The sequence below is a fragment of the Calypte anna genome, chromosome 5A (assembly GCF_003957555.1).
Source record: "Calypte anna isolate BGI_N300 chromosome 5A, bCalAnn1_v1.p, whole genome shotgun sequence".
Classification (NCBI taxonomy): domain Eukaryota; kingdom Metazoa; phylum Chordata; class Aves; order Apodiformes; family Trochilidae; genus Calypte; species Calypte anna.
Genome location: NC_044251.1, coordinates 33,676,723 through 33,695,421, shown reverse-complemented (window position 1 = coordinate 33,695,421; position 18,699 = coordinate 33,676,723). Strand labels below are relative to the sequence as shown.

General features: G+C 36.2%; 1 protein-coding gene across 1 annotated transcript in view; it reads right to left on the bottom strand.

Moving 5' to 3' along the window:
• Positions 1 to 18,699, bottom strand: part of TDRD9 (tudor domain containing 9) — a 65,898-nt gene that overhangs the window by 33,836 nt on the left and 13,363 nt on the right. Inside the window, exons 2-8 of the mRNA XM_030452257.1 lie at positions 17,665 to 17,771; positions 12,564 to 12,661; positions 11,899 to 12,120; positions 10,308 to 10,430; positions 8,019 to 8,099; positions 6,013 to 6,177; positions 804 to 907 (exon numbers count right to left, since the gene is read on the bottom strand). Coding sequence (XP_030308117.1) covers positions 804 to 907; positions 6,013 to 6,177; positions 8,019 to 8,099; positions 10,308 to 10,430; positions 11,899 to 12,120; positions 12,564 to 12,661; positions 17,665 to 17,771 — 900 coding nt within the window. The remainder of the gene's footprint in view (positions 1 to 803; positions 908 to 6,012; positions 6,178 to 8,018; positions 8,100 to 10,307; positions 10,431 to 11,898; positions 12,121 to 12,563; positions 12,662 to 17,664; positions 17,772 to 18,699) is intronic.

Sequence of the window (18,699 nt, the reverse complement as noted above, 5' to 3'; positions counted from 1 at the left end):
TTCTCAACTACAGTAAGAGAGCTTGAGTGAAACGATCAGAAGTAATAATGTAAAAAGTATCAGAAGTCACTATATTTTCTAAAAATGTTACTACCACTTTTTTTGTAGTTATTTACCTCCATTGGCACTTTCACTTCCGTTGTTTAGTTGGTAAATGCTCAGGAGAGGTTAAGCTGTGCTTTAAAACTTCAAAGTTTATATAATATCAAGTTTGGAAAAAATTAAGCTTACAAAACCAAGTTATTTCTTCAGCATAAATTTATGAGAATATAAAGCAAAAAACCCTTCCTCAACTAAATGTGCAAAGTCACAGAAGCAACTGTAATACCTTTTCAGATAGTGATTATCAATTTACAAAACACAGATAGTAACACAAATTAATGTTAACTTTCTCCAAAATCAGTGGGGCATTAGCTAAACATCCAAAGAAAATTACTGTCTAGTTTGTAATACTTTTTCATGGCTTAATGGATGTATTAAAAGTTCAAAAGAACCACGCTGATTTTATTCTTCATTTCAATACTACTTAGCTCTGGTCTGCAGTAAATCACGTGGCTAGACTGAATGGTCACTTACACTCCAGAGCATGAAGTATATTTTAAAAACACAGGGCACTCAGAAAGACCTACAAGCAGTCTTAGTGTGACTACAACAAGAAGAAATCACACATACATGCCAAATAGCTGAGATACAGAAAATTAATTTATTGTGAATAATGATAATACACAGGCTGCTTCTGTTCCTTAATTAGTGTCTAATTTCTCCAAAGAAACATGGAATCTAGATCTTGAACTGCATCTTACCTATTGCTCTTCATCTCCATCTCATCAAATGACTGAATCAAAGACACTGCTACTTCATACATCTCCCTTACTATCACTGGGTCCTCAATCCTTTGAGAAGGAAGCTGTGTAGAGAAAAAAAGCACTGAGGTTAACACAAAGTAACAGGCTAAAAGGCTGTAGATCACTTGCGTCATTTTGTCAAGTGCTTTTTGAATTAAAATTGATCCAGTGCAGAAGCTGTACAAAGAAGCAACTTAATCTGGAGCAGTAATTGTGCTAAAGAAATACTTCCGAGATTTATGTACTTGAGATAAGCACTAGCTCACACTCCATTTCTTAAAGCTTGCAGGACATACTCCTTATTCAGTAATGTTAAGCACATGAAATGAACCACAACACACAGAAACAGGATAACAAGAGGAGAGGAATTTATGTAAGGTGCTATAAAGCAGGTTGCTACTTGACTGCCAAATAAATTACATAACTTTCTCATTTGAACTGTTTTCCACAGTTAATTGCACCTCAGAGTTACTCCTCATTCTAGCAGAAACTCTTTAGTGGACTAACCGTTATCTCTAATTTTTCTAGACTTACATGACAGTGTAATCTGTCCACCACATACTTTACATTATTAGAAATCCTTGGGTCAAACTGTGCTTCTCTCTTTCCTGTTGTGCTTTTGAAGTTATTCTCTCCCTCCACCCTCAAGAGATTTTCCCAAGAAAACCAACAGGTTCAAGTGCTCATGTGCAGAGTACACTTTTAGAACTTGTATTTTCTCACTAGCTGGCACAGGGAATTTACACAGCTTTTTACACAGATGTGTAGTGAGAGGACAAGGGGGAATATTTTAAAACTTGAAGAGGGGAGATTTAGGTTAGACATCAGGCAGAAACTCATTCCTTTGAGGGTGGTGAGACACTGGAACAGCCTACCCAGAGAAGCTGTGGCTGCCCCCTCCATGGAAGTGTTCAAGGCCAGGTTGGATGGGGTTTTGAGCAACCTGGGCTAGTGGGAGATGTCCCTGTCCATGCAGAGGGGTTGGAACTAGATGATTTTTAAGGTCCCTTTCAACACAAACCATTGTTCTTGGGAGAAAAGGCAGAGGAAGGAAAAATGTCCTTTCAGTTGCTTCTTTCCTATATCCAGCCGTGGGGCTGGATGTCCAAGTTCAAGATTCAACACCAAGACAGCTTTAACTTCATCCAAATCTTGCCTGCAAATGTAATAGTTGACCTAGTAGAGAGCTATATCTTACCTTCAGAGAGCTAAAATTGCAGAATACTGAACTACCTGAACTATTAAATAACTCTTTTTTTAACCAGTCTCCCTTTCTGAAGGGGCTCACAAAAGAATCACAGAAGCACTGCTGCTAGCACCATTCTGGCAACTTGATTTAGATCAGGTTTTACTGCTGCAACCTCAGTCATCAGCATTCCAGCCCTTAACAGAGGAGCCAGCCCATAATGCTACATAATGTCATCTTTAGGTCACCTTGCTGTCTGCAGAAAGACTCCTCTGTGAAAATCCTCAGAAAATTATCCTACTTTCTTCTGGCAGAGCGTGGATTGGTGAACCAAAAAAAGCCATCTGTAAGAACGTGCCAATATTCTTCCCACTTCTCTGAAGCCCTGGAATCAGCTATCCAGACAGACTTTTCAGGTGTACAACACTGTCAGTCTCAGAGCATCTCTGCAGTAAAACTGCATTCTACACCCACTATAGTCAAGCTTTTCCAATGAAGCTTCATTAGACCATGAGAAACCACTCTTAACATTCTACTAATTTTGAGGAACAGTACTTTTCCCTTAATATGTGATAATTTAAGAAAATTATCTTTTCTGAGCTGCTTGAAATTAACATTTTTTAAAAAATTATTATTCTCCCTGCCTAAATAACCACCAAATTTGTCTTTTCAATTTTGTCCTGGTTGTACCTTTTGTTTTTTTTGATATGACAAGGCTGTCACATCACTCCTAATAAAAGGTAACGATGTGACAAACAGCAAATCCAAAAGCCCAGTCAGAGCTGACTGAAATAACACAACATAATTGGAATAGCTTTTGACAGCAGTTCACTACCTTTCATCTGTACTCTGACTTTAGCTCCAGGGATATAAAGGAGTTTTTACATTTGCAAGCCAAAAATGGGACTCTTTTGCCTTAGTTAAGTAGATACATAGGATTTCACATGTTTACTGTGAAAGACTGATGTCTAGATCCCCTATCTGTTTACATTTTTTTATTCTGTTCACCAAATTAATTTGTTATGCATTTAATCTGCATTTGGTATCTCCAGCACTATATCACACCAATAGGAAAACATTTACACAATTAGCTTGAAATTTTCCTGTAGATTCAGTCTTCATGCAATTTCCATCAAAACCTGTGTTTCACTGACTTCTTGTGGCTCAGAGGGTGCTGCTATGACAAGATGAAGACAATTAAATACCTAGAGCAATCTTAAAGGTCATCATGCCAAAAGAAAAAGCAACTACATTTTATAAACCTCAACTCAAAAAGAAACAGTATCACCCATACACCACCCAATATCGAGGCAAGCATAAGCCAGTGCTACACTGAAGAGCCTGCCTGCTTTCTCTTCCTTCCCCCTTAGTTTTATTTTTTCCTACACATGAATCAACTCAAGTGGAACACTGAATCTTTGATTCAGCTAGATGTTTATCTAGCCATAGCAAAGGCACAGAGAAGAACAAATAATGACTGGCATTTCTATTTATCTTCCAAATCATAACTGCTATCAGGGAATTCTAAAATTATCTGAGTCTGATCTACTCAGAAATCTCTTATTTTGAAGCATAATTTAAAAACATTAGCATCTACAGAAATGAGTGATATTAAAGCCAAGAGTTATGCAGGATTTACAAAAGAATTCTACTTTTATACATAACACCAAAACATGTTGATTTTTTGAGAAGGGACAAAGGTTCATGCCTTGCACTAAAGAGAGACAGTTACAAAGGACTAAGTTGATTTCAATCAAGGTGCTTTAAAGAATGTTATAATTTCTGTAACCTGATTTTATAGTTACTAATTTTAAAATTGAAAGAAAATCTGTAAAAAAATTAGCTTATGTAAAAAACAGACTTTTCACTTCTGTATTTTCTATGTGAATTTTACAGGCTTTTATAGGCAAAATTAAAGTATTTAGTACTAAAGCCTGAAGCCTCTACCTCAGGCACTTATCCAACTGATTTTGATTTTAGCACGGAAAAGATGAGTCCTTGCTTCCACATGGCAGCATTAACTCATTTACTGCCTTAAACACTCCGGCTGTGTTTTCATTTTTATTAGGTTGTTATATAAACCTTCCTAGACCTTCTATTTTAAAAATACTTAAAAAACATGGAACTACTATTCTGAGAAAAATTCCTCACACACTACCATAAGAAACAGGATGCAAGACCAAACGTCAGTGATTTCTAGTTCAATTTTTCTTGTTTTCACATGTATTAAAAGAAAAAAAAAATGAAAATAAAGAGCACATATACGCTTCTCTTGTTGCTGTATGGTACAAATAACTTGGACAATCATACTCTCCTCCTACTGTACAGGATGGCTATAGCTACAATACAATATGAACAGATGGAAACTCTTTAAACAAACACACCCAAAATAAAGCTAAATACTCATACGTAGAGAAAATATAAGAAAAGGCATAAGCACAGAAAACAGTTCCTTTTGTAAGTCATTTCTGAGGTGAAAGGTATGGCAACTGACAGTCAGCTCAACAGCTCACTGTAGCTATGACTAATGCAAATTGACCTCTTATTAAATTTCTTTTTATTGTATTACCAAAAGTCTTTTACAATAATCACACACTTACATAATCTCCTCCATACTATCTGCCTGAGCTGCCACACTAATGTATAAAAACTGACAGGTCAACTGTTACATGACATTTTTTCCCTCTTGGTTCCATTAACACTCTAACATTTGACAGCCTTTAATTTTCAATGCCTATATTACGGCATAAGCAGTGCTTGTACCTTTTACACCATAAGCAATTATTTTCTTCTGGGTTTCCTGTAAATTAGCTGTGTGTATCATTAGTCTTAATTTAGTTTCTGCAAAACTGAGGGACAAAGGCTAAATAATAACAGTATGTTCAAATGCTGCATTGTATTAACGTTTTAAGTGTTCTGAATTATCAAAATTGACCAACAGCTACTCCTATACCCCAATCATTTGTAGAGCTGTTGTTAATATTAAAGCCTGGCACCATTTGTTCTTCTCCACTTTAACCTGTTTATTTTGCCTTGGACTATAATACTGAAAGAATTTAGACACTCAAGAAAATTCCTCCACAGCTGTTTTTCAACTGTAAAAAAAATCTAATTATAAAAACACAGAAACCAGACTAATTCAAACTTCCATTCATTCCTCCGTTATCTGTTGTCTATGAAGATACATGCACTACAACAGCATGTCAGGAGCTCTGCAAACACACTGTTCAGCTCATAAGCTAAAAAAATGACACAGCAAATGAATCTTCAGCCATTATTACTCTCCTGAGGCATCAGAGCAACAATTCTCAAGTGCAGCCACACAGGCTGTTAAGTGGCCGCCAGGGATTTGGTGAATATCTATTATTCTAACATATTTTCATCACTCAAAACTACTTAGTTGCTGTGGTGGCCTTTGTGACCACAACAGAAATATTGTCAAAAATACTGTATAACAGCTCTGAGACTATTAGAAAAAGAAAAAAAAGAAAAGAAAAAAAGGAAAAACGATAGGAAGCACCTGAGCCTCAGCTGATGGAGAAGCAAACTTTATAACATCAAATTTCTAATCATAAATGCTTTTTTTATGATTACTCATTCTTCATTTCCTGTCTCTTTCTATCCTTGATACATAAATACAACATGAACCAACCCAGGCAATGTTTCCTGACACTGCCAGCTCTATTCAAAGAAATCTACAAATCCTCCTATGTTACTTTTGGCACAGACTTTTACACTGTTCATCTTGGATGCAAATTACCAAACAAAATACTACATACTAAGAATTTCCAGCCCTTTAAAATCCATTTGTTATACGAAAGAAAAAACAGGCTGTTAGTAAGGAGACTCCTATTTTATCACCACACATTCTTATCTATAACAGTAAGGTTGGTTATTTGTTATTTTATTACACAGCTTTCAAAAGACCATTCCATTTTCTTTCTTAGTGTGTCCAAAGAAATAAAGTTATAGTTACAATACCTTGAAATTAAGAATATGCTTCAAATCATCAAGATAATATTCTTCAATTGCATAAGGTCTGCCTTCCAACTTAAATACACAGGCTGGATTTAGACCATTATGAACTGGGAGTGCAAAGTAATGAGCAAATTCTTCACAGTTGATGGAAGCAGACATCAATATTACCTGTTGAAAAATTGCACAGAAAACATAAAACATTAATGCTGTAATCACCAGCTTATGATCTCTCAATGGTCGTCAAAAGAAAAAAAGTGTACCCTAAATATTTCCAGCTCCTGCTTTACTAAACAGTTAAGGTTACATATCAATGCCTTTAACTCCATCAAAAGATGGCTTATCCCTGCAAGAGCAGTAAACAATTATAGCTCAGCCTTAAAAAGGTTACTATAATGATTTTGAGATATGTCAAATAATCTTTTTCTCGATTTCAGTTAATTTATCTAACTTAAAACTCATGGAACACACTAAACTAACTCCTTGCTCTATTTGCTGACTCCAGCAAGACTCTTAACCCATAGTCACCTGAACAGAAATCACATTTGATACCTGGTGACACCTTTTCTTTCAACTAATATGAAGTTCAGAATTTACAGCTTGGTTGTTTTCTCCCTAGTTAGACACCATGTAACGTGCATAACAGGGGAAGGGATAAGACTTAAGTAACTTTGTGGCTGACTGTTTATTTTCTATTTGGCATGTACTCCCACTGCTCAGTGCTCAGAACAGCCAGCATCAAGGGCAAATGTTTCACAAACTGAGTGTTCTTGGCAGGCAGAGCCAAGTGCTAAGACAGACAGAAGCGATTCACACTACTGTCACTGATTTGAAAGACAGGTGACTTTTTATTATCAACAAGAAAAGGGATAAAAAGATGAAGTGCACAGACATGCTCTATGCCAACTTGGAAGGGAACTTCAGTGAGAGCACACTTGGAAATATCAGAGATCAACTTCACAATATCACAGAATGGTTTAGGTTGGAAGTCATCTTAAAGATCATCTAGTTCCATCCCCCCTACAGGGGCAGGGACACCTTCCTCTACATCAGGTTGCTCAAGGCCCTATCCAACCTGGCCCTGAACACTTCCTTGGGCAACCTGCTCTCTCACAGGAAAGAATTTTTCCTGTTCAGCCTAAATCTCCCCTCTTCAAGTTTGAAACCATTTCCCCTTGTCCTCTCATCATACACACATGTAAAAAGCCCTACCCCAGCTTTTTTGGAAATTCAATTTACCTGACTTTGAATCAATGTGGTAGAAGGAAAAGAACACAGATCCTCTTCTAATAGTAACAAAAAACAGCCAAGGTAGACTCACTGAGCAGAACAGTTCATATTACCTGAACAATTAAGTGAAGCACTTAAAGGACACTTACAGCCTTGCAAAATTTCTGCCGTCACAAACAGCTGCACCAAGTTAGCCCAACTCTTAATTTCTAACAATTCAAGAGTTCAGTACTCTGAGACCACAAAGCTTAACTATGTCAAGCTACAACTCTTCAAAATCTGCTTTAGTACAAAGCAAAATTTCCTAAAACGCAGGAAAAACCTCAACCACGTTTTACTACTATTCTGCTTAGAAGTTACAACGCAGTATTTCTGCTTTTTACCATTTTTACAAACATGTTGTTTCATTTAAAAAAATGTCAGTACTTCCAAGAGTTAATGATACCATTTTTAACCAAGGATAAGCACTGCCCTCTAAACTCAATACATAATTCTAGTCAAATACCCAGCTTGCATTTTTTTGCCTTAAGCAGATTTTAGAAACTAATGCATTTTAACATGAGGAAAAAAAAGTCTCTCAGAACACATTATAGCAGCCAGAAAAAGAATGCCCTTTAGCTTTCTTGCTTATGAAACAAACTAAATAATAAAACAAAAATAATATTTTATTTAAAAATAATGACACATTTATGGCAAGTTCTTTAAAACATGCCCTTCATAGATCAAAACATGTTAAAATAGATTCTTGCAAGAAAATACAGCAGAATATACTCTGAACCTACCTTTACAGACTGTGAATTTGTATGCAAAAGTTTACGGATGACCAACAGCAAGAAATCCATTTCTTCTGTACGTTCATGCACCTGGAAGACATAATCCACAATTTAATTTTCATGCTCTTTTTGACTGTGTCTTCCTTTGCTACTTAATCTCATGTTTTATTCTTCTAACTTGGAACAATACACTTTCATAGAAGAAAACACACTTAAGACTATGCTTGATAATGACATTTTAAAATCCCAACACAGCACCCTCTGTTAAAATCCTACGTCACTCTTAAGTCATGGAAACTGCATAATAATGACTACAAAACCAGTTGTGAGCTCTAACCATTAGTTCTACTAAAGCTGACAATAATAACTGAAGTGATACTGGAGTAAGTCAATTGTATTGGTAAAACCACAAATGATCCAGGAGTGGCCCATGCTGGCTTGTGTAAAAGCCAAACAAACTGAATAGACATTTGTTGCCAATGGCCTGTAGCTATTATCAAAATACAAAATGTTTGTCTTAAACATTATTCTCCACCTACTTCTTCCTAGCACCTGACTCTTCTGACTGTTCCTTGCAGTTCAATAAGCACTTCACGAGTGACACACATGATTGTATTCCTTTCTTGAACTACAGTTTAAATATATTAAGTGCAGCAGCTTTTTACATAGTCAAAACTTCAAAGGTCAAAATTCCAAATTCATTCTCTACAAGGTTATTAGCATTTTCTTACATAATAGGAAGATATGTTTATATTCAGTACTGCCTCACTACAAAAATCATTTAACTAAGGCTGTTTTCAAGCTGACAGCAGTCTTGCTGTGAGAAGTGATGATTTTCAGACACAGGTTTGCTTAATTATGTTCCTAAATGCCTGTAGTACCCTGAAGGGCTGAGACCTACAATTAGAATGCAGTGGAGAACATGTGTTTGTTCAAATGGTAACTATTAGGTCAAGATTACAATCTGTGAGGTAGATGTAGGGAAAAAAAGCAGCATATTGGGAACAGAAGGGACTAGAATTTTATGAGCCACAAAAATCAGAAAACACAATCTTGAAAGCTAGGAGTTGCTAAAAGAAGTGGTACAAGCTGATACCATCACTTCAAATGACACCACCCGAGCAAAAAAAGGTGGGAAAAATCGCTGCATAAACCTGTTCCACACAAGAGCCCAAGAAACTTCACTCATTCATTTTCAGATCTAATAATTTTTAAAACTAACAGAACAAGCTAACATTTCTTTGTGTATACATCTTCTATTGTTAAACTTTTGTATCTCACATGTAATCTGCATTTCTTTATCTTTGGCTAAAAAATGTTAAGGTTTGCCAGTATTTTAGAGTGGTCTTAAACCTTTCCCATGAGGACTACTGGTACAATTCCTCTGGACTCAGGGCTTTTCCATTCTTTTATCTTTTTTAATTAGAGTTTCCCTCATACAAAAGTTCAACTATTTGCTCAGTCTTTTCCAGGTTTTCAAGTGCATTTCAAGTACAGTGATGGCAGCCTTCATTATTACTGTGATAGTCTAGTGGTACACCAAGTACAATCTCTCTGCTCCAATACTGAAGAATCAAGTCACTCTCAGCAACAATACCGTAGCAGAATAAACCCAAAGAACAGTATAAAAAAAATAAACAAAACAAAAATTTTAAAATCCCCATGTGTCCTCCTCCGTGTTGCTACAAGTAAAGATTTGTCTTAAAACTTCCTTGCGATTTACATTCATGATTTGTGAAAGCACAATTTCATATGTGACAACATTTAACTGTCAAATACTGCTTACCACAGAAATTAAGCTTAAAACCATACAAAAACACAAAGTACATAAAAAACAAGTACCGTTTTCTTTAGCTTTTTAGTGAAGTGACAGCAATAAGAATGAAACCATGAGTGGACTGTAAATCCAGCTAGGAGACAGAGAACTTTCAGATGGTTATTTTATTTTTCAGGGCATCCCTGGAGAGCAGACTCTAAGGGCAGCATTAACCAAGTGAGTAAAAGCTAGCTGCCTCCCCCTAATAGGCCCAGTCAGAAACACTGTTGAATCTGCCTGGTGGATTTCAGAAAATGTTTCAAAATATTCGTATCAAAAGCTAAGCACTCCCAGATATCCTTCACACACCCTCGATTCTAAACATTGTTGCTCAAAGGACTGCCTGGAGATGCCTATTTCAAGAAGCATTGGCTTAGAGAACTTAAAGCCTATTTACAAATAAATTTGCACTTTTCTTTCTCTAGTATGAGGAGACGAAAATGGTTTTAATATAAACTTAAAAATTATTTCCACCAACTTACTTCATCAATGAAAATGTGTGTGAATTCTGCTAGGCTCTTGGCACAAACTACTTTCTGAAGAAGAATTCCAGTTGTCATGTACAGCAACCTTGTCTCCTTTGTGGAAACGTTCTCTAAACTTACCTAACACAGTGAGAAAAACAACACACTCAGGAACAGATACAGATATTTAACATACTTATAGGAACATGTATGTGAAAGACTTACAAAATTAGATAGGGTAAATGTATATAAACTATTCAATCAAACTTGTAAAAGTCTCTGTACAGATGTGTTCTTCGAGCCCAACCACAAACATTTTTTTTGAGAGAAATGGATTAAAATAATTATAAAGGATCAAAATTCTTTGCTAGGAGCTCTAGCCTGGAAAGAATTTTTCAAAGGCTTTTAAAGGTGCATACATGGATCTTTCCATAATATACAGAGCAAGAAAAAGGTTTTGCCAAAACAGAGTTTGCTTACTAGACAGGAGAAAAGGAAAGAAGTGTAAGATACCACAGAGACCAGGCAAATTATTCCTAGAAGGAAAGTTCTACAACGTTGTGTTAAATAATGGATTTTTTTATTTCTGTCTGTTAGCTGTCCCAGGCACTACCTGCACAGGGCAGGCACGACTGTAACTGTGTTTTCACTTTCAGCTTTTACAACAGCCTTGAGTAGATGACTCCACGCTTAACTGTTCTACTTCCATTTCTGCTCAGCTCACACAAGTGCTTTTAAACAAGCAAAGAACCTCTATGTACACTGTATGTAGATATTTAGGGTATTATTTAAAGCATATGACACCGTCTCCCACACCATTCACCCAGCTAAACTCAGGAAATATGGTCTGGATGGTTGGGTAGTAAGGATTGTGACTGGCTAAAGAAAAAAAGTCTAGCCTATTAGCAAATACATGAATGACCCTGAGTGGAGAAGAGTAAGAAAAAAACGGCAAGGAAGAAGAAACCAGTATCTCTTCCTCACAACAGAGAACCCCAGAAGCTGACAACTCTCCAGGAGCATCCTCCCAGTGCCAACACCTGCGTTAAACCCTTAGGCCGCAGAGAAGCTGTTCCAGTGAAACAACAATCACAGCAATTTATTGTGGTTACTGACAAAGAGCTGATTAAAGCATCAGTACATGTGTCAAAAGATCAAAGGAGCACAAAGTTTATGAACAGAGGTACAGGAATGAACTATGAAGCCCAGTTGGGCAAAATGAAATGAGGGAGATAGATTTAACAAGTTTGACATTTTAAGAAGAAATGATAGGATGTTCACAAAATCTGACAATAAATGCATGAAAGTTCTGACATAGCTGTCAGGTAAATGTAGCAAAATCAAACATTTTAAATATGCTCATTAGGGCTTCTAAAGGAAAAAATCAGAGAATAGAGTTCTGCAACAATTCAAGGGATCAATAAAGGTAGATGTGTCTGATTACCAGAATGAAGACCATTGAATATTTCTATTGAAGTCTCATTAGCATTTAGAGCTGTTCAGCTGTTCATTCCTAATTAGGTGTTTAAGTTTGGGGTTTTTTTAAGCAAGAAATAGGATACATTACTTTTTAATGTCTTTTTGAACACAATTTGCAATTTTCTTCTACCTGGTATCCCACAAATCCACCCAATGTCCACGATCGTTCCTTGCTAATCCACTTGGCAATGCTGCTGGCACCAATCTTCCGAGGCTGGGTGACAGCAATGTTGCAGTAGATAGAATGCTGAATGCAATAGTCCAAAATATACTGTGGAATCTGTGTGCTCTTGCCACTGCCAGTTGCTCCTTGTACAATTACAACTGAATTGCTTTCTATCAGGGACACTATCTGAAACAATTTAAGAAAACTCTTTAAGTCTACAAAGAAATCAAAGCAGTTTTCAAACAATCCCAAATATCAATACCTTCCAAGTCACCTATCAAACCTCTGCAAAACACTGTCCCATATTTTCTATCATCTCCTAAGCATCCACAGACAAATGGACTCCTAAAACACATTAGAGCACCACAGAAAAGAACATGAGCAGGCTTTTGCTTACTTGCATTTATTTCTTTTTAGTTTGCATATTTTACTTAAATAGCTATAAACAGCAAGTGAAACAGCAATCTCCCTTCCTCTTGAGAGATTTTATACAATGATTTTGTACGAAAAAGGTCTTGTACAATACTTAGAACCAGAACAGGAATTTCCTTCTGAAAAACAAAACCAAAGTAAACCAAACCATGATTCTCAGCTTTATTCCTTAATTAGGGGGAGTACAACAAAATTACCTCTTCCCTGTGCTTGGCTACCGGCATCTCCACGCATTTCTGGTTAGCTACTGGTGTAGAACTCGAGTCACTTGATTCACAGGGAGACAATGAAGTATCTGGGCATAAAAATAGCCAAGAGTATGTTATTTCAACAGACAAAAGGGAAGACCAGCAGGAGAATATGATATTATTATTTTGAAACCTAACTTCTACCTAATTTGAATCACATACTTATGAGTATTAATTCAATTAGTACTTTAATATTAGTAGATTGAAGAGAATTTCCATGTTAATGTGAATATTATTGTACTGGCAGCAGCTCTGAAAAACATTGCTTCTGTATGTAAGCTACCAGCAGCATCAAGGACATATAACTAACTGCATATCCTTTTTCTCTTAACTAAAAAACTCACAGTATTTTTGCAGTTTGCATTACAAATGCCAGATCTACTCTTTTTCCCACTTTTCTGAAAATAGCAAAAAAATATTATTCACATACCACCCACGTGCTGTTTTCCTTAAAGCCTATTGGATACACAGTACAAAATAACCTGCAATCTGACAGGAAGATCACTACATTTCTACCACTTGGCAATTAAAACAAGTCTAATAAGTATCATGATGACCCTTCAACGTGACACTACTGATTCTGCCGTCTCTTGGCAGGAGTTGATCACTATTATCACTGGGTAATAGAGGACAAAAGTCTTGCAGTGCTACCATGAATTTCTGCTCACCAGCCTGATGTCAGGTGGACCATGAAAAAAAGTGACTGAACAGGTGTGGAGACAGGTGCAGAAGGGAAAAACCAAGACAAGACTTTGATAAATAACAATTCTGCAAGTCAAAATTAAACAATTTGGCTAAAACTCCCAGTACACTGAAATAAAAAACAGAAACATTTCCTATTTCAAATGGGTTTCTTCAGGTACTGTGGTGAAATTATTTGCATACAGACAGTAAAAACTTACTACTTCATTTTTTAAATGTCATGTTATTTCTCTAAGAAATACATCAGTAATGGGAAAAATAATAAAGCATTCTTTTTACCAAGTCAGTTTTTACTGTACTATACAGGCTACAGTCTAAACAGCTGCAGTTGCAGCTTCCTTTCTTAGGAGCCTTTCCAAACAAGCTCACACAGCAGCAAAGCAGAAGCAGGAATAGAATGTGCTCCTATGCCCCAAAATTGTCTTCAGGTGTCAAGGAATACAAAATTAGTTATCCTCACACTAAAAAAAATGAACTACCCAGCTTTTGGGAGTTTAAGACAGTTTCATAAAGCACTAAAAACCAGAGTTGTTCTGAAGCCACAGTCTCCAACAAGAAAGGTTCTTTACCTATATTTTATATATACGTTTTACCTCAAAAATATTAACTGTCCTCTTTAAAATTTTGGTCAGCTTTCTGAATATATTCCCCAGAAAAATTTGTATATATTGTTCTATCACAGCAACACTGTGAAGGCTGACTGGCTTCCCTCTGGCACAAACATGTCACTACTGAGACATCAGTAACTCCGTATGATTTGACCAATGCTAGAGGAAATCTCAAGCTGCTAGGGAAAAGATCCCAGTGTCAGCATATTCCTGCTAAAGCAACATAGCCTTCCCATGATCAGATCTTCCATGTAGTTAACAGCAATTCCAGAAAATACATTAAAAGTGTATAGTACAAGACAGCAGCAACTCTATAATGGTGATTACAAAAAAGGCAGGGACAAAAGAATTAAATTGTAGGATTTACATTATAAACATCTCCAACTCAGTAAAAACCAAGGAAATAATTAACCTCAAATTCTAAGGAATGAACCAGAAAGAAGTAATCAACCACTACTATTCATGTACCCACTGAATAATCAGATCAATTTTTTTATTTTTCATTTTTTCATTGAAGAATTTTTTTTTTTAATATGGCTTTTTATATGCCAAAAGTGAGAGCACATCCAAAGTCAGCAACCATCATCAATATGAAGAGTTTGAGAACTGGCAGCCATATAACCATTAGGTAGATGCTGCAAGTACTAAAAGCTGTTTGGTTTCATATTTTCTCTTCAAGACACGTACTCTGTGTTTAAAGTGAAACTGAGTTTGACTGGGAAACTACTACCATGACAACTGTGAAATTTCTGTCTGAAGTAAACAGGGCAGTCTTGAGCCTCAAGGTAAACCATAAACCTCAGCTGAACGTTGGTGCCACTCAAGCAGCCATGAACAAGTCCACTCTAATAAACTGATATCCAGTATTATCATTAATGAGAAAACAAAACTGGTATCAGGAACTTGGATTAACCATCTCAGATGACTCTTAAACTTCTGTTGTGTTCCCCTCCCTCCACCCTTTTTTTTTTTTTTTTAATGGAAGGTTGTATTTCAAGCAATGAAGGCTTGTTGCAGAACAGAAACACTGCAATATACATCCCCATAAGATTTCCAAGGTGAGTCTACTAACTTAAACAGCCCTTCAAGTGTGGACTCTATTACGGTGTAATTACCTTCAACTATTGTTTGGTTTTGCGGTGGTTCTTTTTACATCCATGTCTGTAACATCCCAAAATGAGAACCAGTCTTTAAAAAATATAGCTTCTGCAAATACAGAGGCATCTAGATTCAAGGTGCTATAGGACTACAGACTGATCAGCAAGAAAGGCATGGATTCACTTTTTAAATTGCTTATACTTTCCAGAAGCCACTATTAAAACTGGGACAACCAAACTCAACCTTTGTAAGATACAATGCTCAAATATGCATCTTGTATTTTGACACAGAGAATGCAGGACACTTCCAACTTCAAAATAGTAAATTGAGGAAGCTTGCAACTCCCCAGCGTGCTGTTTTACAACAAGCAAAATACTTTGTGTATAAGCAGTGTCAACGTCAGTCCCAAATAACTGATGATATTACTATCTCTACCCAAAAGCTGATGCAAAAAGAAACTGAAAACTCAGTTACAGGAAAGATGAATTTGCCTGCTCACTTCCTTCACAATTATTATTGAAGTTCTATAAAGATATGTTGAATGCCATGACTAGAACAGTCTACTGCCCATAAAAAGATTAATTCTGAAATATCTCAGTTACTGTAGCCCATATGGCAGATATATTCCTTCTGGTACCTGTTTCCTGAACTGAATTTGAAGAGATCCTTTAACAGAAGATTAGATTTTTGTATTCAGCAGTTCTGGGAAGAAAAGATTGCAAAGCTGAATCTTTGTAGCTGCCACTAAGCAAATGAAAGTGAAATGCATAAAAATTTATACTTGGAAGTACAGGTTAAGTGAGACAAATGAAATGCTTGCTGTATCACTGACCATGCTTCTACTAAGATACAAACACAATGTAATTAAAGTTTGCGAACAAGCTCATTCAAAAGGTAAACCAAAGGAAGCAACAAGGCTCCCGAACTGAGCCACAAAGCACAAGGACTTCACAGTAAGTCATGCTACTTGAGTCACAACAAAGTACATGAAGTTGCTGCTGACTGAGCCCTGAAGAGCTTGATGACTAACAGTTGCGACAAAGAATTTTCTTCTACTTTTATTTAATCACTTTGACTTCCTTTCCACACCATTATCATTTCTACCATGCTCTGTACAAGCCAGAACTCTAAATGCAGTTCCCTGACAATCCATTTTCTCTGACAGAGAAGCAGATGAGGCATTTCTACTTGTCCTCTCAGTATAAAAGCACAGTTTCCGAAAGAAATTGGAAAGCACAAAATTTAAACTCCAAAGAACTCCAAGGCATTAGCAAATACCACAACAGTTTCAGTAACTCTGAAAGCTTTAAAATAGGCTGTCAATTTACACAGAAACCAACCTACAAGTAGAAGAGCAATTCAGAAGAAGCAAGAGAAGGGGACTGGTTTTGAAGCCTCTGGGCAAAATCACCCTTATTTCCTCTTTTGTGCATCTTATTCCTTGACTATATTTCTATACATGTGGAGTGGTAGAGTCTGGTCTAGATTGAATCCTTTGTAATTTATGACAATTTTTGGGTTCTTAAATAGAGCATGCACTTCCAGATTGATGTAGCTGATAGTTACAAATGGGTTTTGAAGCTCTTGAAATTGTCATGAACACAGTACCATTTGAAACAGCAGTCTCATTATTGTACACATTTATAATCCATAAGATTTACATTACAAATCTCAGGCTCACTCACCGAGCTTCTTTATTCATACTACCCTAACCTGGGACCCGTGAATCTAAGTCAAAGTTGCTAACACCAACAAGCAGGATTTTCAGAAGTTTCTGTGTTATTCTATATCTAGGCAGGATTTGGCAGCTCTGCCTCAGAATGCCCTAAGAATCTTCCAGTGCCATCACTACCCAGTCTGCTCAGAGTCCCCCAGTGTGTTGCTAACAGCTGTCAAGAGAACAGGAGACTATTTTGTACTTAGGACAGATGGTCAGATGCATGGCATGTGCTGGACAGGCCAGCTGCACCTGCTGCCTCTCAGCTGACAACAGACCAAAAAAATGGCTTCATCTACTACCTGAGTTATAGAGGTTGCATAATTAGCAGAAATACTGAAGGACAGTAATTCCTAGAAAAATTCTCAATTTGTTGCTTTTTGGTATATCAGCAAAGTAATATAATAAATATAACAGAGAATGTCACATAAAAGTCCTTTTTTTTTTTTTTTAAGGAAATCAGCTATGGTAACAAATTTGGAAATTAAGAGGCAAAATAGGAGTCTGAAGTTGAGTTGTCCTGACAAGTGAATCAGTCTAATACTGCTTTTACTAGAGCTCCTAAGCAAGAAGTGCAATCAAATTTTTCTCTAAAGGCAGTTCAAAGCAACAACCAAGAATACACAGAAAGAACACAGATAGAAACTGGGAAAACATAACAAAGAAAGACTTTAATCCTATGAGTGGTATGTTTGGCATATTTTAATCATTTGCCTACATTTTTATCAATACATTAAGCCAGATGTATGCACATTATCTATGCAGCATTATGCACTGTGGTTTCCAGAAGCACATGCAGCATTAACCAAGTAATACACAGTTAGGTTTCACAGCTCTGTTTTGGGCAAGAGATGTGGGGAAATACAACAGAAGCAAAAGGACAAGTACATCTGAGTTTATAAAAGTAAGCAAATGTATATTTTACCTGGTTTACAAACAAGTTGATCATTTTCAGCTACACCTAATTCTTGTCCAACTATTTGTCTGCATTCTTCAGCATATTCAGTTCCAACACTCCCTGTGATAGGCAGCCTGAAGAGGAAACCAATGACAAAGCAATGATTTTTTCCTAATATAACAGTCACAGGTATCCCTGGGAATAAAAACATTATACAGTAAGTTCAGAGTCTCTCAGGCACACAGGAACTACTTTAATTAACAAACTTCAGAAATAAATTTTCTCTCTGAAGCTAGATACTAGCCAGATGAAAATACCACACTAAATCTTTTTTTTTTTAAATATATTTTTTTTAAAAATAGCTCCCAAAATACCACCCTTTAGGTTTTTAATACCTAGGAAGTTCCCTTGTAATGAATACCTACGATTTTTTTTCTGAACAAAGATGAAATAGCTCTTTTTCACCAATTCTTGACACAAAACAATTAAGAAAGTACACGTAACTCTTGCATGATTACCTGGACATCACACTACTTTAAGGAAAGAGCTTTTGTCTTTTGAGGCAAGAGATGACAGTGGATATGGAAAAAGATTAACATAATCACTCAATCAATGAATATCATGAAAATTTATTACACAAAAGATAAAAGACTATCCACAACATAAGGAGAATGAAATGGGATTTTTAAAATTCTATTCTACATAACAGTGTGAAGAAAACCACATTGATTTCAATAAAGAATAAAGCAGCATATATACTTTTATTATTATAAAATGAACTTACATAAGTTTTGAACAAATTAAATGCACCCTCTTTCTTTAAATAAAATACAAACTAGAAGAGAAATCTATGCTTTTGCACTTAAAATTCTAGGCCTAGTCCAAGTTTTTGCTGTTTAATAATTTGTTAATGCACAGCAGATCTGTTTCTCTGTAGGTGTATTTCAGAGCCATTTTATCAAATAAGGTGCTGCTGCAGAAGTGTCAACTTCGTGACCCAAACAGTAAGCAACACTGACTCCAAAACCAATAAAGCTGAAATCAACCACAGATTTTTAACAT